The sequence below is a fragment of the Syngnathoides biaculeatus genome, chromosome 17 (assembly GCF_019802595.1).
Source record: "Syngnathoides biaculeatus isolate LvHL_M chromosome 17, ASM1980259v1, whole genome shotgun sequence".
In the NCBI taxonomy this organism is placed as follows: Eukaryota; Metazoa; Chordata; class Actinopteri; order Syngnathiformes; family Syngnathidae; genus Syngnathoides; species Syngnathoides biaculeatus.
Window position 1 is genome coordinate 22,814,350 of NC_084656.1, and position 20,067 is coordinate 22,834,416.

Here is a 20,067-nt window from a genome sequence, read left to right on the forward strand (position 1 = left end):
GCTCTTGAGTAGTCAAGTTGATTAAACGAGCTCCACACCCCAAATACACGTTTCAGGGACAGATACGTTTTCCCGTTAGCATAGCTCAACGCACGAAATGACACAAATCCCAAGAAAAAGACAAAGCGGAACGCTGGTTTTGTGTTTTCCTCAGCGTAGTATTTTCCTTTTTATTACTGTGTTTTGCAACTTGGAATCATTCAGCAGTGGTGGTCGTTACACATCGCACACAAAGAGTCGGAAAGCGGACGGGCGGACGGACGGACGGACGGACGGACACTTGGACTGGGAACAAATGGCGGAAGAGCTCACGGGCAGCACGACTTTGAGGAAGGTGCGAGGGCGGCGTTGAGAGCGCGCCGAAACGGACAGCGCCGACGCGGCGCAGGAACGTCGGCCGCGCGGGGCTAAAGGCAGATTATTAGCGAGAGTGGAACAAGAAGAAGAAGAAGAAGAAGAAGAAGTGAGACTTTTGCTGTACTGTCATTTAAACTTGTCGCAATCATGAATAACGGATTTTTATTTAAGACATATCCGGTGAGTTGGAATAGCCCAGCGGTCGGGAATATTCCTCCAGTAGTCGCGGTTTATCGTTCCGGCGCGCACTGTGTCGCAGATTTTTAAGCGATCCGTTTTTTCGTGGGTTATCACAGCATGCAGGCAAATCCCAATTTATATTTATTGTTGGTTATTTAATGTATGACTGTGAGTATTATTGTATGCACTGTTTGTGTTGTGTAGAGTAGCAGTTCTTTTGAAGGTTTAGAATCACCGCAGCAACTATGCTAATTTCCATTAGCCAAACTACGGCATTTCACATTCATTGTTAGCATGAAGCTAGCGACCCTTCGCTATATTGTGGTTTGTTGAAACCTTTCGGTTTGTAAAATGTCCAGAGGACCCTCGCTATTTGTGGAACTGTGTCGACAAGTTCTCTTTCAATTTCCTGAAAATGATGTTACAGGATAGTTTCCCATTTCTTGACAGTAAGAAAGTGAAAAAAAAAAAAGGTGCTAAAGAATACTTCAAAAGTGTCTTTAGAGCACGTGGGAGGGGGTAAAACTACAAGAAAATGTAGATTTGTACGCATTGCGGGTGTCTTACGAACGTTTACCGCCATCAACGTTATGTTTTAAGTGTCCATTTTTGGCGTTGCATATTATCATTCACTCTAATTCACCTAGAAACTGGACGCATTTAGCCCCCAAAATTTAGCGTTCAAGCGCTAACCCCAAGCATTTTTCAAGAAACGCCTCGTCGAAATAAATAAGTGTTTGGATTCAAGGAGTAGGGTGAAGGTCATCACACGTAGCTACCCTGTTAGCTTAGCTGGAGAGGTTTGCTAGCGCCACAGATCATAACTAGGGCTCACATGAGTAGCATAGCTGTAGCATTTTTGACTAATGATCCAAGCAGCTAGCCTGCCTGGTTGGCTTTCCTGGTCCGAGCTGACTAACGCCATCGGATCCAGCATCGTAACCAGCCCTCCATGTGAATAGCGTAGAAGTTGCATTGGTGGTTAACGAGCAAAGTAGCTATGCTTGTTAGCTTAAACGGCCCTAATTCGCTGGTCCCACACATTGCAACCGAATCCCACGTCAGTAGGCTAGCATTTTTGTTAATGAGCTAACTAACAATGGCGCAGCATTAGTTCAAGGATACTCCAAGTACATGACTAAGATCCTTGCAGACGAAATGGATTCCTGTCGGGATTCAAATGACGATGCAGACGACCGTCGAGAGTTAAGTGATTGGCCGGTCTGCGCTTCCCGGGCGTGTCTATGCGAAAGGTCAATTAGCGCAAAATCTGCACCCAAAATTACAACTGCCTCAACTACGGCCATTCCTTTATCAAGGCCACCCCCAAACTCCAAACTCCAAACTCCAAATCCCTGTTTTTCTTCACGGAAGTCTGAGGAAAACTCCTCGTTTTAGAACAAAGCTAATGCTAATTCATGCACACAGTTATTCATGACTATTTTACAAAACCTCAGCACAGGCTTTTGGCCTTTGCGTTCCCAAAAGCGCGGCCACCGGAGGATGCTTGTCTGTTAAGTGTGTCGTTAGGGTTCTGTTTGTCGGTTACATTCGTGACTACACATCCCAGTAAGGCAAAGATCTTCTTTCTTCAACCGTCCGTCATAGTGTTGGGTGGAGACCGTGACAATCAATTCGTGTAACTTTTGCATTTCTTGCACCGAAAATGTGATCATCCGAGGCTGTTTGAACAGTTCCTCGGAAAAGTTGTGAGTTGAAATTGAATTTGTGTTATCGTGGGTGTTTTATTTGATGTTTTCAGGCTACATCGTTCGCGTGCGTTCTCTCGTCGTCACGGCGACGGGCTTCCGGAATGAACGACCCCGTCCTACATTTCTATCTTACACGCCGGGAAGGACTCGTCCTGCATGACTACTGTGCTGCTGCTGGCCAGGACCATAACGTTCAGTTCCTGTTGCTTGTCGTGGCTCTCCTGGTACCACTCCCTCATCACGTCCGTGTCGTGGGTCGGTATCAGCGTGATCTGAAGGCCGGAAGAAAGCAGCGGTCAACTGTTTGCAACCGACACCGCGAACATTTTCGCTGCTAGTTTGTTGTCTGGATGTTCAAGATTTCGGGGCTCTTTCAAGAGTCGCTTTAGCATTGCTTGTTTAGCATAGCTCCTACTCCAGATGCCTTTTTGGTATACTACAGCGAGAATACTCCAGCCGTTCATCGGTAACCCTCAAACATCGTATGTCGGGGCAGTCAGAAACTGAGGACATCCCGCGTACTTGATTTAAAAATCTCATAAAAAGGTTTAAGCACCGCTGCTATATGGTGATGAAGGGTTGTTCAAGATAGAGAAGTATAAAACCTGCAGTTGAAATACCTGCATATTGTTTTCCCAGCGGGCTTTCCCTTCAAGCAGAGCGTCGAGGACAGCCCGACTGGGCTCCTGAGACGTCTGGTCATTGCCACTGACCACGTAGTAAGAGGAGCGCACCCGCTGGAAGAATTCGGCATCCACGTTCTTAGCACTGCAGTGATTGGGGATGTAAACCAAATCCATGTACATGGGAGGACAGTTGGGTACGGAGGCCACACTCGACGCCTTCCCGCCGGTACCTCGAGATGCCGACTTATTGGTTGCGTTTTTGGCTTCTTTCCCCTCTCCGAGACTCTTCTTCGGAGAGGCGTTCTTTGAGTCCTTCGCTTTGGACAGACTGGTTTTCCGTGCCGGCGAGGAGGCCTTTTTGGTGAGCTTTTTCTTCTTGGGCTTTTCCGCAGCTTCTGTGTTAGCATTGTGGCGGTTTTCTTCAGCCTTGAGGGCCTCCGGGTCAACCATGCAGACATCACGGGGGCCCACGGATGGAGCCGAGTCCCTGAGCGCCACTGGAGGAGGATCCGCATGCCTGTATGCGAGGGTTCTGTCAGCGGGCAGAGTCTCCGAGTCGTCCTCCGAATCAATGTTAGCATCTGCCGTGATTGAGGGGCACTCCTCTGTACCTGGTGGAACATCGGAATCGGTCTGCGAGGGGGCAGATTCACTGATAGACGTGGGAGGAGTTTCCTCACACTGCTTGGCGGGAAGCTTCCCCCCTGGAGGCGGCGGTCCTCCTCCCACCGTCTCGAGACGCTTCTCTTCCTCCGGGGCGCTCTCCTCATTGATGAAATATTCAAGGGGATTGGGATTGATGAAAGACGGTGAGAGTTCTGTCTTGGGATGACGGTATTCACACGAGGTGACTAAACAGAGGTCAACATCTGCCCTGGACACGCCAGACGGACTGATCTTGGAGGAATCTGGCTCTCCGAAGCTGCAGGCTGCATTGGTAGCGTACGGTTGTGACGACGGAGGTAGATAAGACGGGGAAGGGGCTTTAGGGCTCCCGGGAGATTTCTTGAATCGTGAGTCTTCACATATAAATGGGTTGGTCTCTTTTTCTGGGAAAGGTTTCCCTTCATCTGAAAACCACGATGATGACAATGACAGGGAAGTGATTTCGGAGGGTTTGTCATGTTTCCCTTGCACATCCGACTTGTGTTCCATTGACGGTGAAACGGGGCTGATGTCTTTCTCCATAGGACCTCCTGAGACCGGGGATGCCTGACTGGAACGGGGAGAATGCGGGGGAGAGTGGGTGGAAGAGGCTGCCTTCATCATATCGTAGCATTGGTCAACTTTTTCCTGTGCGTCAGACTTGTGTTCGGCAGATGGTGAAATGGGGCTTTTTCTCTCCGTTGGACCTCTTGAGACTGGGGATGCCTCGCTGGGATGGGCAGAATGGGTGGGAGCGAGGGTGAAAGAGGCCGCCTTAGTCAGCTCAGAGGGTTTGTCCAGTTTTTCCAGTGTGCCAAACTTGTGCTCCGCAAAGGCCGACGTGGGGCTGATGTCTCTTTCTGCGGGATCTCCTGAAACTGGGGATGCCTCACTGGAATGGGGAGAACGGGTGAAAGAGGCTGCCTTTGGGGTGACTGGAGACCCCTCCGTCTGCTCAACCATCAGGGTCAGCTCTGTAATTTGGCACGGGGTTGTGACTGAGGGAGTGGATTGGGATGCGTCTGACGGGGTCACAGACGCAGCATGAGCCGAATCGGCGTCGTCAAAAAGCAAATGCTTCTCGGCTGTTGAGATTTGCTCCTCAGATGGTCTCACAACATCCGAGGGGCTGTCGGTAATCTCAGTTGGTCCGTTCTCGGTGGCGCGAGAGTTGCTTCCTGCAGATGGGTGTTCGGGAGATTGCTTGCTAAAGTCGAGGGCTAAGGAGTGGTCGGGAGACTCCTGGCCAAACTCCATTGACGTGGTAGAGTGTTCAGGCGACTTTGTGTCATGCATCTGCGTGTTGACTTTTGTCCTTGGTGAGCTGTCCGGGGAGATGGACATGGGTCGAGGGCAGTCCTCCTTGGAGGGGGACGCTGCCTCCGCCTCGTGAAAGGTGGTCGGCGTCTGGCCGACGGAAACCGACAAAGAATCATCTACTTCTGTTGAGTGAGGAGAGCCGACCTCAGCGTGAAGGGAAGGGGAGTCGGTGGTGGGCTCTGGCAGAGAGCTGGTGGCGAGTGAGGCGGTGGAAGCTGAGGCTAAATGTGAAAACACGTCCTCTGCAACCACTTCCTCCAGAGGTGTGCCGGATTTGTCGGATGCGCTACCTTCGGAAATGGACATTTTGCTCTCTTCTTTGAAAGCTGTGATGGAGAAAGCATCCGGTTCTTGTCTCGCCAATGTTGTTGAGGAAAAGACCGATCGGTTGCGGTCATCCATGTCCTTTTTTGTCGGGGAGTCGAGTACACTTGAAGGCGGGCCTTTTGGAAAGGAGGTAACCTTACCCGTAGGGGAGGAAAACTCTTTCTCCTCAGCCTCAGGTGTACTCCTGTCTGAGGAGACCTCTTTGTCACTTGTAACCTCTACAATAACTGGACCCTGATCTTCGTTTTCCGACGTGGGTGGCAGAGCTCCTGCTTTTTCTTCGACAGGGGACTGATAATAGGGTGTATGACCGGAGGACTGCGGGGAGCTGGCGCCTTCCAATGTTTTGTCTTCTGGGCTGAGGGTGGAGTCACCTGTTGCTCTAGTGCACCCTGCTAAGGTGGTCGATAGTTCAATAGGGGTGGAAAACATTGATGGGGACTCCAATTTGTACTTTTGGTCACTTGTGGGAGAATGCACAAATGGTGATGTTGAAGCCAGCCTTGCAGATTCTGTGGCCTGCTTTTCAGATGTTTCTTGAAGTGCGGTCAGGCTTCCTGCTTTCCTTTCACCAAGAATTCTGTCCTCTTCTAATAACGACGGTGGAGAGATTGTCGAAGCGGTGTGGTTGTAGTCTTGGCCCTCCGTTGCATCGCTCTTGGAGTAATCTGGACTAGTTCTACTCTGGAGTAGAGGTAGTTTGTTCTTGTCACCCTCTCCAGATTGGGATATTCCAAATCTGCTGACCTCCGGCGATGCCAAGTCCGTCCCGTCATTGCCCGTTTCGTCGCTGAAGCCGTCCCTCGGAGTCAGCATCTCATCCATGGGAGTCGGCACACTGGAGATCTCAATTGTGGACTGGGTGAGGCCAGAGGTGACTGTGAACTCCTCGGGCGCGTCGTCTGAGGCAGTCGAACTCTCTATGCCAGTCGGGAGTATTTCATCATGGATGGACGCGGCGGGGGAAACGGGCGATGACTCCTTGGGTGAGGTTGAAGAACTCCGTTTCTCGTTCTCAGTTGTGCTTTCGCCTATTTGCTGATCATCTCCAAGTTCACCGTCATCAAGACTTTCGCAGGGCTCATCTTGATTTGATGACAGTTTTTGTGGCTCGTGAACCTTCTCGGTTTCCCCTTTGTCTTGGTAATCGCCTCCATCGGATGCTTCTTCCGCCACGCACTCCCCTTCAAACTTCTCACCCCCACCGCCGTTGGGTTTTCCCTTGAGAGCTTGTTCGGCTGGTGCGGCTCCACTTTCTCCTTCAGCGTCTGTTGTGGCGAAACCCTCATCAACAGACTCCGGTGCCTCGGGGGAGGGTTTGGTCTGCGTGGAGACTTTATAGCAGCTCATTGCAGCCTCTTCTTGGACAGCGTCTGGCACGGCCGCCGCATCGTCCACCAGATCTTCCGCTCGAAGCTCTTCAAAGTCCTTCGTGAGGTCCTCGGGGGAAGACATAGCGGCCCTTTCTGCCTCGGGGTCCACTGTCGGCGCAACTTTATCTGTGGCAATTTTGGGAGCTTCCACCTTTGATGTTTTGGAACCTCCTTTGGGTTTCATCTTTGAGGGCGTGCCTGCGTCTTTCTTTGAAACCTCTTTTTTCAGGAGCTTTGGTTTCAGGGACTGGCCTTTGTCTTCACCGGGAGCAGAAAGCTTTTTGGTGTCTTTTGTCAGCTTTTTAACATCCTTCTTCGGCTCCCGCTTTTCATCCTTTTTCTCCTTCATGGGCGAATCTCTCCTGATGTCCTTTTTCACATCCCTTTTCTTCGCTTCCTCCCTCTTCACCCGTTCATCTTTCTTAATCTCTCTCTTAGGCGTGTCCTCTTTTTTGGCCACATCTTTTTTAACCTCCTTCTTCTTCTCTGGAGATATTTTCATGTCTTTTTTGCCAATCCTCTCCTTTTCAGGTTTCACTTTGGTGAGAGTCGTCTTTTTTTCCAGTGTTTCTTTCTGGGACGTTTGGTCCGGTTTTGCCCTCAGTTCTTTCTCGGGGGCTTGTGAACGTTCCTTCTTCAGTGCGGTCTTTTCTTTCTTCTCTGCCTTTTGTTGCTTTTCGTGAGACAGTTCATCTGCATCCGCCTTGGCTTTCTCGGCCACCTCCTCCTTGGATTCCTTCCTGACAGCTTTGCTTGGTGACTGCTTCGGGGTGGACTTCAGGCTCTCTTTGCTGTCCGTTCTGTTTTTCATCTTGGCTTGCTTGGGCGTCGGCGTGGCCGGCACGTCGACGGACATTGCTTTTTGAGTGACGACAGCCTGCTTCAAGAAATCCAGGTGTTTTAGCTTTTCCAAGCCTTCAAAGATGTGCCGCTGGGTGGCGTTTCCCGGAAAGAGAACGCGTACCACTTTCTCCGAGGGGTTCGCGGGGTGCCACACGATGAGTGAGCTTATAGAAGTCAAGTACGAAATGGGGAACTCTGACTCTTTCCCGTTTGGCAGCAGCATGGAAGCCGTGTCCTTTTGGCTTCCTGTCCACTGCTTCATAAAATGCTGCATCTCATTGCTGTTCTTTGCCGGATTGAGGACGTACATCTCGAGCTTCCCCACGCCCATCTTCTGGAAAAGGATAATGGGTTCGATCGTGTTCCCGACGGGCCGCTGCAGTGGTTCCATTCTCAGGTTCAGCTTAGTGAGGAATTGTTGAGTAGCGGCCGCCTCCTCGAGATTCCTGCGCACTCTGTAATTAGGTTCAGGGCTTTCCAAATTTTCCGGAAGATTCACAAACACAACGCCGATATCCGGCGAGATCATGTTCTTCACCCAGTCGCTGTTTGCCGTCGAATCCTGTGACTGCTCCTCCTCCAGCTCCGCAATCTTTCTTTGCAGCATGCTGTTGATGCCCGGCAGGTTGTCATCGCCGATGTGGGTTAGCAGGACGGAGTCCACGCGGTCCAGGTGCCTCACCAGCTTCCAGAAACAGGACTTCCTGTCGGAGCCGCCGTTGATGAGCATGTTGAACCCGTTGACGGCAAAGAGAGCCGAGTCGCCGTGGCCGCCGGGGAAGATGTAGCAGCACGGCTTGGAGAGCTTAAGGAATCCGCCGGAGGCCGGAGGTTCGAGCATGTCGAAAGGCGTCGGGATCTCGACGGATTCCGACAGGTACTCAGTGAACTCGGAGAGGCCCTCCATTTCAGGGAGAATGAGTGTCGAGTTCAGCTTCATGTTGATGAAGTCCTGTAGGTTGTGTTTGTCTAGGTTAGAGTTTTTCCAGTCGCCTTGATCGGGGCAGTAGAGCGTCAGGTTGGCTTTGTTTTCCGGGTGGATGGTGCTCAGCAGTTCGCCAATCTGAGTCATGGACAATCCTTTTGTTATCATGGTAAACCCGTGCAGTGTTTGGTCGAGTTTTGCGACGAGACAGAAGCGGCGGACTCACCTCTTGGTCCGTGAATATGTCGATGAATTTGGAGAAGGAGAACGATCCGGACTGAAGTATGAGCTCGCCGGTGCTTTCGGTGCATTGGCCCGACAGGACAAGAAGCTTGTGCCTGGCGGAGTCGGAGATCATCAGTCGGACCTAAAACCAAAACACCGACAGCGGGTTACATTTCCTTCCCTTTGCGAGTCGGGGAAACCTTTCCCATTGCGTCTGTAGTATGGCAAAATCTTCAGAACCACTTTAGATACTCCATCCTTCACGGGAAGTGGGGCTGGGGGGCTAGTGGTAAACCATCGCACGTGGGAAACGGAAGCTATCGGTTTTGAGATGACGAAATACAAGATTTATTTCTACGCTTGAATTCGATAAATTACCCTCAATCCCCGTTCAATTCCCATCAATTTCCATCATTCCTATGGGAAGTTCACAACATGGAATTAGCTTACCGGAACTGTTTAGCAAATGTACTGACGCTTCCTCCCACTATGCTAACCCTCGACCTGATTTGCATTCGAAAGGAAACAACCTTGCAAAATAATCGCGTTAGTGGCTAAAGAGATGCGGGGCAACGAAACACTTAGCTGAGGCCCAAGACCATTTTGATTACAACTAGCTTAGCGAGACCATTAGCTAATTGGCCCCGCCGCGTTGTGACATTATCAACGCGCACTCCCGGCGACTCGGGCACTTTCCGACGTTTGCTGTCGAAGAGACTTTGTGGATCCCTCCGTAAACCTTGTGAGGAATCCGACTCGTAGCAGGGAGAGCACACACGGAGCAGTTTTGAGGTTTACCTCGGTGCTGACGGTTTCGTCCGCAGGGTTGATGAGCACCACCGTCTCCAGCACGTTGCTTTTATGATGAAGAATTCGCTGCCCTGAAAAAAGAAAAAAGGGGAACAAAAAAAAATGTCACTTCTTCGGCCTCACGTTCAGCGTGAAAATTTCCACTTTGGCGCAAAAAAAGACGAAAGAGCGTGCGATTTCATTTTCCCCATTACAAATTTCTCTTTCCAATAATCCTCACAGTCTCCAAATTTCACACTTTTGCGAGATCCTTGACAGTCCTTCCACGTTGGACCATTTGAACCGCAAAATGTACAGGACAACATCTTGGGAAGCGTTCGTGGCATTGTCAATATTGCCAAATTGTCGGCATGTCTGAAACTTGCTTCTAGTTGGAAACAGAAAAATCAAATATTACAAAGTTAAACGCGTGTCTCGGGGCGCCACCCAAGCAATAATATGTCATCATTTCAATTCACGATGATTCCGAAAAGATCGGTTTGAATTCTTTGCGTCGTCTGTATGTCGGTGACAATATTGCGCATGCGATGATGATATTTATGTGTGCGTGTGTGCGCAGCAGACACACCCCAGGCAGAGCTCGATCTTAAAGCGACAGCGTCCTCGCAGGCGACACACAAATTCCACGCGCCTCATTTTCTCCTCCTTTGTCTCGTGTGAGTGGGCGTCGGCCTCCATGCGACTGGCAAGGCCGGCGCACCGCAGCGGCCCTGACCCCATCGATACCCCCCCCCCCCCCCCCCAGAATCCGAGCCGACCACCCCCACATTCACTTCCCGGTGTGATGCAGACTGTCCCGCAATCAAGCACACGAGAGGAAATCAATGTGGAAGGCACCCGAGCGAAAATAGATCAGCGGAACGACTGCAGAGCGGCGCATGCCTCCTTTTATTTTCCACAAATTTCAAAAAAGAACACGTGATGACAAAAAAAAAAATGGTCCGCCGCTAAACACTGGTAGACAACAAAGGGAAGAGAATCCCATTTATCAGGGGGATACGCGTATGACGCACAAGAGAAAACAATGTACTTTTCCCTGGCGTCTTTTTTCACTCACTCTCGCCAAATTAGAGCCCAAGCGTGCTTGCTTCAAGCTGTTGTTAATGCAAAAAAAAAACCAAACAAAAAAAAAAAACGACACATAAAGTAAAACAGAAGTAAACGTCAGACATTTAAACACCAAAATGTTCTACCAGACCATACAGACCTCGCCTCTCACCTCTCTAGAAACAACAACAACATCAGAAGATTTCATACTTCATATTGCATCAAGCCGGTCAGTGTGATTTTTGTACCTTTCATAGCGAATTGCAACAGTTGCGAGAGTCCAGTCTGGCAACAATAGCGAAAGGTGGAGCGCTAAACATTTCCACCACAGCAAGGAAATTTCGCTGGTAAAAAATAAAATGAATGTAGAATTGCTTGGGGGAGGGGGATCACTTGTTGCTAGGCAGAATTTAGAGGGCGTAGACATTTGTTCCCCAGCGAGGATCCAGACGCCAACGCACCATACAAAATCGCTCCTGAAGGTGAAATTAATTTCAGTGCCCCATCGTGGCTCTTTATTGATTCCGAATGACGCAGAGAGAAGGAAGCAATCAGCGGATTGATTGACAGATCAACAATAATTGACAAGCAGGTATCGCTTTCAGGTCTTCAATTTCCCACAGGACGACAAAAATATTAAACCTGCGTAGGATTATGTTTTTTCAGTCACAAGCCATAATTGCGTTTTATTGATCGCAAAAAGGATTTGCGGTCTGGCGAGTTTAAATAAACATAAAAAATGGATCAAAACAAGATCGCACAAGGTTGCATAATAAACGTAAAAAGAGATAACATGTTTGATTACGTTTTAAAGGAAAAAATAATTTTGTTTATTGAAAACAAAATTTGTAGGAACAAAAATTTGACAAACTACGACTACGACTGGCTTGGGAAAAATAAATTAAAAAAATCTAACCAGATTATTCTTATTATTTTTCAGAGGAAAATGTTTTTCCCTCTTGGAAAAAAATAACATCCCCCCCAGGAATAATCAAATTTTTCTTAACCCAAAAAAAACCAAATAAACTTCTGTGAAAATTTTTATTTTTGTTCATCATATTTTTACATTTATAGAAAATCTCCAATCATTTTCCACCTATTAAGTAAGAATAAAATGTTTTTTTTCTTTGTAAAAAATATTCCCCCCCCCAAAAAAAATGAGTTCGATCTCCTCGCGAAAAAAAAAATGGAATTTTTCTTCAAAAAATATTCCTATTTTTCCCCTGAGAAAAAAAATCCAGGATATATTTTTATTTTCCTAATAGATCCGTTCGGTGCCCTCGCCCAACGGAATCCACGATGGCAAAAGCAAAATGACAGCACGCGAGGGGCAGGATGCGACATGTGGACCGCTTCACAATCAAAACCGATAGAAGCTCAGATTTCTCTACTTGCTATTCTATTTTCTTTTGTGGGCGGGGGCGGGGGGGGTCTTTCCATATTTCCAGAGCTGTATATTAAATATATAATATCGGGTGGCGTGAGGTTGTACACACTTTGAACATCAACACTGCGCTTAACTGTATACGAGAAAACTAGAACAATGTTTGTCTACATGTTTTACTTCACCATTGGTGTACAAATATCTGTTGAGCGGAGTTGAAACACTGCAGTGCTGATGCTGTTTGTTCGCCTGTCTATGGCATTTTGCTTAGTGTGTTAGTATTGATCTAAATGAACTTTACGGTTGTTTTACAAACACAAAGCACATTTTTGGGGGGTTTGTTTTATGTTTAGTTTTCCAGTAAACTTTAACCGGGAGAGGCAACAAAAAGCCTCCCGTCTAAAAAAAAGAAGCTAACAGCCCGGTGAAAGGCCGATACTCTCTGCAGTTGAGTACGTAGAAGGTGACGAACGGCGGGGTCATTCGATGGCGCTTTATACCTTTGACATCTGAGGAGAAACGCGCCGAGTGTCTGGAGACAAAAAGTTTGAGTTCCTGGTCCAGGTTGCAGTCCATCAGATTTGCGTCCCACGAGCGAATGCCTACAAAAAGTCAACAAAAATAGACATGATATTCACATTTTTGATGCAGATATTGCAAGCGGTTGTGTGTGTGCTTGTAGAAATTCAGTAAAAGAACAATGATACCTTGATTTATGAGCAGTGCCGTGCAGAAGGGGCGGGGGATGGGGTGGTGGGAGGGGCGATGGGGGCGGCTGGGGGGGTCCAACCCAACCTGCACTACCATCTCCATTTTTTTTTAGGAGAGGGCAGGTCGAATTAATGTAATTTGAATTGACGTCAGTAGTCGAAATGGATTCCTCATAAATCAAGGTACAAATTGCTGAATAAAAATCATGTTTAAAGTATGCATAGATGTAGAGCACATTTTTCAATTCCCGTTCACTTCTGTTTAACATTGAAAATAATGATAAAATATCATTTTACACGCCAGCCCTCCCAGCTAACACTGATATTTAACTTCTAAAGCCGTCAACAGCAGTGCGAGGAGTCAGGTTTGAATTTTTCTTATGTTTTACGACGCTATCAAAGTTTTTACTGTAACAATGACCAAATTATGAGAAATTGTCATTTTTTTGCACGTTGCCATTTTTCTCCAAACTGTATCAAGAAAAATGAAATGCAGGGTGGCAATAACGTGGCGAGCAAATGACAAATTTATCTGACCTGCGCAGTCCCGACGGCCCCCTCCCTGAGGAAAAGCAGGAGGCGAAAGGGGGGGGGGGGGGGTGTCGGACTCGGGCCGGGCCGGAACGAGCTGAGTCACGGCTCGTCGCCGGGCAGGATTTCGCCTCGTCAGAACAAAACAAATCGGGGCGGGGCGCGCGATCAATGTAAATGGCGCTTTGATGCCAAGGTGGAAAATGACCGCCAAAAAAGAATTCATGACTGTGGAACAAAATCTCTTTTCCGTGTTCCAAAATGGACTCGTCAGCAAGAAATAAAATGACACAATGCAGTTTAAAAAAATTAAATATGCATAAAAATATTCATAACAAGAGGCTTTAAAACTGAAAATGGGGAATCACTTTTGACTAAAAATGGAGATGTAGTACTGCATAAAAAGATTACAATGAGTGCAAAACGACTCAAATATTAGTTATACTAAATGTTTCATCTTAATGTTCAAGATGAACATTTCTAATGTTTGTTTGACCTGCCTGCAATATACCTGATAAAAAAAATACTTATACAGTATAATTATATCACTTTTGGATATAGACTCCTCACACTGTATATAGACTGCAATGATTGAAATTATGTACGAAAGATGTTTAATCCTATGAAAAAACAACCTTGATTTCTGAAATTCTGAAATAACCTTTGGAGACAGCTGCAGCCCAGAATTTTATGATTACGATTCATTTCAAATCCATACGCTATTAATAAATCAAAGGATGAAAGTGTTGCTTCGACGTTTAACTCCATCAAGCAATTTGTCGTTTTGAGAAACTGTTACGTCACTGAAGATGGTGTGGCTAAGACTTTTGAATTTTTCATGATTGGTTTTTTTTTTTTTTTTTTTTGGGGGGGGGGGGTGTAGCCCCGTTTCCCACTAGAATAGCACCACCCCTTCCCTGAACAGATCAACAAAATCAATTGATGGTAAGCGCAAGCGCAATTGCTCAAGAACCGTTTCCTCGAGTGCCAATCAAATGATATTGTTGACAAATTAAGATGTTGACACAGTGCAGAAAGGGCAAGAAAAACATTTTTGCTTCTGAAATTATCGTCTTCATGTACAATGCATTACAAAGAAGAGAAATTCCTTGGATATGTAGGAAAGCGCTACATCACATCAATTCATAATTAGTCATCATTAGTTGCAATGTTGCTCAGGTGCGTCACACCCACGGGGGACGCGGGTGTGTCGCAATCCACATAGTAGCAGCTTTGTCTGTGCCGTGGACGGCTAAAAAAAAAAATGGACGAGGGGCCTCACATGGCCCACGGGCCGCGGTTTGCACACGCCCTGTCACAGCAAAACAATGGCAGCATCTGTTAGGCTTGGAATATCGCCCCCCTCCCGGAATGGTCCCACTGTACTCAACAGTTTGTCATCCAATATAGTAAACAAGAGCGACGGGCTCGAAAATGTGCTCCTCGTGGCTTCCCTTCGGGACCGCAGTGCGGCCCGGGCCACGCCCACCGGCCGGTGTGGGATGAGAGCTGGATGCGGGATGAGGATGAGGAGGAGGAGGAGGAGGAGGGGGGGGGGAGGAAGAGCAGGGCGGGAGGGATGCTCCGCGCTCCCGCGGGATAAACGCTGGAGGATGGCGCAAATCGGCAAGAAAGCGGCAAAAACTGCGATTTGTGCGCGCGTTCCTGTGAGTGAGTGAGTGAGTGAGTGAGTGACCCCCCCCCCCCCCCTTGTCGCCGCGTCGCCCAGCCGGCCGGCCGGCTTACCCCTCTCGATGTCGGCCACGGCGCACTTGAGGTTGTCCTCCGCGACCACCTCGCCGAGGACCACCAGCAGGTAAAATTTCGTGTCGACGAAGTGGCGAGCGGGGCTGGCCGCGGCCGGCGTCACCGCGGCCGGCTCGGGCTCCGTCATCGGCGGCATTGCGTCGGCCGTCGCCGTCGCCGCCGCCGCCACCGCCACCGCCACCGCCGCGCGTTGCACCAGGGCGGACATCCTCGCGGCGGCCTTCCTCTCTCGCTCTCTTCTTTCTGTCCTTCTGCGTCTTCCTTTCCTTTTTTCTTCTGTGTCGCGATGTTGCTTGCGCCGCAGTCGGTGCGCGAATGAGGAGGACAAGGAGTGGCTCTGGCTGCTGCCCCCCCCCCCCTCCCGCCCTTCTTTTTCTGCACACTCACCGCTCAGCTGATGTCATTGGCAACGAATTCAACGCACCCTCCCGGAAGAGAACCTGATGAGGAAGACGACGATGACAACAAATCATTTTCCATCCTTCTATATGTTGTATCTCTCCTTCCATCATGTTGGATCTTCATCCTCCCTCTGTCTCAGCATCTTTCTGCTCCTCTCATCCATTATCAATCCATCTCTCCATCCAGCAATCACCCACTTCTGTCCTTTTTCTCTTTTAGATGTGTGCCTTTTGTCACTTTATACTTTCTTGATTGTTCATCCCTCTCTCTCGCTCTCTCTCTCATCTGTTTTCTCTCCATCTATTTCTGTCATCTCTCGCTCTATCCATCCAGCAATGACTCATGCCCCTCCCCATCAATCCATCTCTTCATCCTTCTATCTCTTTCTCCCTATCCCTCTCCATCTACAACCCATGTCTTTCTTCCACTCCTCCATCCATCCGTCTTTCTTCCATTCCATCTCGACCTTTCACTTTGTCTACGCCGTGTTTTTTTTTTTGTTTTTTTTTTGCATCTCTTTTTTACTGGTGTTCATAGTGCCTGCAAAATGATATGACTTTTGACATATTACAATAGTAACAAACTTGGAGAAAAAGGGTGTAGTGGTCCACACCAGAAGCCTACCTTTGGTTCAGGAGGCGTGGGGTCGATTCCCGCTTCGCTAGGGTGTCGACATCCGCCAGTTCAGGGTGTATTCTTACCTTTGGCCCCAAGTTGGCCGGGACAGGCCTCTAGCGCTCCCGTCACCCGCGTGAGGATAAGCGGCTCGGATGGACGACGGCAGAAATCACAGCAATTGATAGGTTTCTAATGAACTCGTCGTGCCTTGCGACGGCCGCCATCTTGTGTGTCACAGAGGTCAGAGAACAAAGCTGAATTTATCCGATTGGTCTCCGAGTTACGACGTCGTAGAAAAAGGGAATCCTGGGACTGTGGTGACGTCATCTGGAACCTATCCATACTGAGTCAAATTTGAGTTCTATTTGTATCTTTTCCCAGTGGGATGATCTCGGCGTTTCTCCATCTGAAAGGGATTTTCCTTTCAAAAGGAAAAACAAAAAGCCCCGATTGTGGAAGAGCTTGAAAGAAAAGAATTGGACAAAAGAAGAAGAAATCCACATCAAAGGCGGCGACATCAGACAGGAAGCGCAGCGTTTGTGTCACCGCGCCGATGCTGAGCTAGCCTGACAGGCGGCGTCGAAAACCGCTAGAACAGAACCTCAAATAAGGCGAGTGGCCCGATTGCAATCGCAAGGAAGCGATGCCCCCCCCCCCCACACACACACACACACAAACAAAACAACAATACAAACAACGTGTTGCATTGTGGGACTGAAGTCATTCAGCCATTTTTCTTGTGTGCACTAACCAAAAAAAAAAAAAAAAAAAATCAAATATCAAAGCGCTTGTATTCACAATAGTTGTACTGCACACTGAAACGTGAAATAATTTTACAGACATTAAAATAAAATAAGCATTTTGAAAAGTGGTAATCTTATAGTCACAGATTCTGTATCGGGGCGTAGACGATTAAAGAAGCTTTGCTTTCAATTCAATTTCAAAATGAGAACTTCTCTTTCAAAAAGAAATTATATTCTTACTACAAATTCAAGTAACTTGCAATAATAATATTAATAATAACAAGATGCTGATTCCTGGGCTGACAGCAGCATCTAGTGGCGAGATTTATTAAAAAAAAAAGATGCAGGATTTATGCATTTTCTTGGAAACAAATGCCTGCTGCTCAAAGAGGGAAGCCGAGATTTACTATTTTGTTTAATATAAAAAAAAAATACATCTGTGCTACTAATTAATATTGTTATCATTTAGTGCTATAAAAAGGACATGGAAAAAAAAGTAGACTTTAGATCAGAATTCAGCAAGGGCACTAATTTCATAATGAATTACAAAATGGATGTAATTGTGCTCCATTCCATTGCCGGCAAAATAAAGTGCAGTCGGATGACATTGTCCTCTGGAACTTTCCATGATTACAATTTTAGTTACATTTGAAAAATAGCCACAAAAGAGCAGATTTAAAAAAAAAAAAAAAAAAAAAATCATCTCACTTTTTACTCCTAAATGCGACGTTTGTGATAGGTTCTCTCTGGTCACGTGACATTCAGCAGTCGTCTAAAAAAATGAAATTCTGCCTGACTTCAAAGCGCCATCTTGCGGTGCAATTGATTAGTTTGTCTACTTTTTTAAAAAGTTCAGACTCGTGACTACACTTTCGAACACATAAAAGATCTGACTTTTGAACAACTTCATCTTCATCACTTTTTCAAAAAATAAGTTGAATATTTTTATGCCGCATTCAGCTCGTCTTGTCTGTCATGTGAAGCAATGTCGAAATTCATTTTTTTCACATATTTCTCACATTTATCACGAGGTCAACATGATCTCATGCACACATTTTTATGATTTATATTTCATCATGATTATCATTAGTTTGTTATTTGTGCAAAAAAAGTGGTTAAGTCCAAAATATATATATATATTTTTTTTTTTAAATAGGAAACATCCTGTTGATGATTTCATTACAAATGAAGAAAAGTCCTCAAAATGTCATCAAATGCAATAACTTTGGGAAGTTTGTTTAAATACTGCAGTAACGCTACCGTTACATTTTCATAAAGATCACTTTACGATTTGAAGCGACTACATTGGGAAAGTTGTCAGCACAGATCGGAAGATTACTGAAGGTCGCGCGAAGGTTTTCCCGGAATTCACCGGTGGGGTCAAAAAGGGTCAAATGTGAGCTCATCGCATTTTTCAAAACGTTGTTGTTGGATTACGGTAACGCTGACGCGACGCTGACACATGTTGTTGCGTAAAAAGCCAAGTTGCTATTTTGATGCATATTTCTGGCAAAATAATCAGAAGAAAACAACATGAACTGCTCAAACAAACATGAAAGAGACGCTGTCGATTTGCGTACCTGGCCACAAAAATGATGTGGCAGACTCGATCTGACGTTGAGTTTGTACAACACCAATTTTGGTTTTTTTTGTTGGGATTTTTATCAAATCCAAAACCAACCATATTCAAACTTCAAGTTAGAAAGAAAAGTTAGAAGAGGGTGTGTACACTTGTGCAACCACATTATTTCATGCACTTATTTTTACTAATCCTCTTTTTTTTTTTTTAAATAGAGCTGTAAAGGTTACAGGTCACATTAACGATGCAAAAAGCCTTCAATTCATATCCTTGACAAAAACCTGCCAGGGGTGTGTAGACTTTTTATATCCACCACGCACGTTTAGGCACTTTCTTTAAACTGCTTCATGTACTTTATATAACTAAACAAGTGTACAGAAATAGTATAGATTTTTATCAAATCCAAAATGTCTTTTTTTGTCCTGAATCTCTGTTTATCGTTTATTATCATTTGGAGAAAAAAAAACAAAGACTCTTGCGCAATTCTCCGAAGAAGAGGCACCGCGTGCTTGCTTCAAGTTGTTCATTTGTCACTCGGTTGAATTTTACGGTGAAATTGACACATAAAAGCAACTTAAACATTGTACATTTCAACACCAATTTTGTCTTACCGAAGTCCACTCGCCGAAAGGCTAACATGCGATGCAAACCAACGTAGACAAGCAAACGGAAACCCGCAATTATCTCCCGAGCAGCAACGCATACTAACAAAGATGACGACAACTCAACACTCGGGCAAATATTCTCTCTCCTCTGTGAGATGGATGATATTCAAACAGCAAAACGTGCTAATTTAAAGGCGTAAAAGTCTTTAAAAAAAAAAAAATCTTCAAAATCTGAAATATAGAAAATAGAAGAAGAGAGGAAAAAAAATGTCACTGTAGCCATCCCGGGTACATACAGCAATAGCGTCAAACCCTCCAACCGGGTGTGTTCCGTTCTGGAATGTTCTAATCTGGGGGGTCAGTGACTTCTTTTCGTCCTCCTTTCATCTTGAGACCCAATAAAAAAAAAAAAAAAGAATAAATAATAATAAAGTAACTGACCTTAGCTTGACCCGCAGTTTGTCGTCTCGTTGTACGGATTCAACCTCAACTCAACCCGAGCAACACGTCGACTCGTCATCGCGTTCCTGCTGCAGAAGATTAATTGCAAACACATGTGGAGGAAACAAATCTTTTTTTTTTTTTTCATTTTTTTCCAGCCATCAAATTCAGAATAATAAAATATTTGCAAAAAAAAAAAAAAAAAAAACCCTTAATCAGTGTGAACACTGAATATCTTGTCTTTCAAGTGTATTTAAATGTTAGTGGGCGGGGGGGGGGGGGGATGACAGATTGTGACAAAATTTGTGTGAACCGTCAACATGGGTGTCCCTCATAGCTCCATTTTAGGGCCCTTGCAATTTCCATGTCTATATTGAGTCTGTCATCCTTTTTAATACGCACAACAAATGATTTTTTTTTGCCTGTTGCCATGGGGGGAGGGGGGGGGGGCAGCATGGTGGACAAAGGTCTGCTCCTTGTGAATACCCATCATAAAAATTCCATTGGGGTCTGTTCTGGTTTTTGTCTGGTTCTTCCTCCCACAGTCCTGATTGGCTCCGCAGTGCTTAGAAACGCGAGTGAGGCCAACGATGGGAGGGTGGTGGGTGGGGGGCATGTTTGGGAAAGTTTTGGGACCACTTGAACACGCACCTCCCATCATCATTTGGGACTTTGTCTTCGTCGAGTATCAAAAAGCAGAAAACACGAATAGCCGAGATGAAAAAAAAAAACAAACAAAAAACTGCTTTCTGGCCGAAGTGGCTTATCGCACTGAACCGCAAATATTTTCCGCCCCCCAGCGGAATTACACTTTAGAACGTTCCATGGGAAGGCGGTTATCTCGGATCTCACGGCCGCCGTTCCCGTTCGATTTCGCGACTTCCCGACACGGCGGGG

General features: G+C 46.5%; 1 protein-coding gene across 6 annotated transcripts; it reads right to left on the reverse strand.

Moving 5' to 3' along the window:
- Positions 1-460: 460 nt before the first annotated feature.
- On the reverse strand, positions 461-19,193 carry map1b (microtubule-associated protein 1B). Of its 6 annotated transcripts, XM_061801607.1 has the most exons (7): positions 15,809-16,451; positions 14,762-15,724; positions 12,275-12,376; positions 9,332-9,414; positions 8,535-8,675; positions 2,870-8,446; positions 461-2,521 (listed from the first exon to the last, which is right to left on the reverse strand). In XM_061801607.1, exons 2-7 carry the CDS (start codon positions 14,988-14,990, stop codon positions 2,366-2,368), a joined length of 6,288 nt encoding a protein of 2,095 aa, XP_061657591.1. In that variant the 5' UTR covers positions 14,991-15,724; positions 15,809-16,451; the 3' UTR covers positions 461-2,365. The 6 variants fall into 6 exon arrangements, with proteins under 6 accessions (XP_061657591.1, XP_061657594.1, XP_061657593.1 ...); XM_061801610.1 differs by lacking the exons at positions 14,762-15,724; positions 15,809-16,451 and adding an exon at positions 19,171-19,193; XM_061801609.1 differs by lacking the exon at positions 14,762-15,724.
- Between the last annotated feature and the right edge of the window lie 874 nt (positions 19,194-20,067).

What these genes read in the sequence shown, in the direction of transcription:
- map1b (XM_061801607.1), bottom strand. Translation starts at nt 14,990, where the DNA reads ATGTCCGCCCTGGTGCAACGCGCGGCGGTGGCGGTGGCGGTGGCGGCG. An exon ending in ACGAAACCGTCAGCACCGAG is followed by an intron (nt 8,676 to 9,331) that starts GTAAACCTCAAA and finishes TTTTGGTTTTAG; the next exon opens with GTCCGACTGATGATCTCCGA. An exon ending in ACATATTCACGGACCAAGAG is followed by an intron (nt 8,447 to 8,534) that starts GTGAGTCCGCCG and finishes TCCATGACTCAG; the next exon opens with ATTGGCGAACTGCTGAGCAC.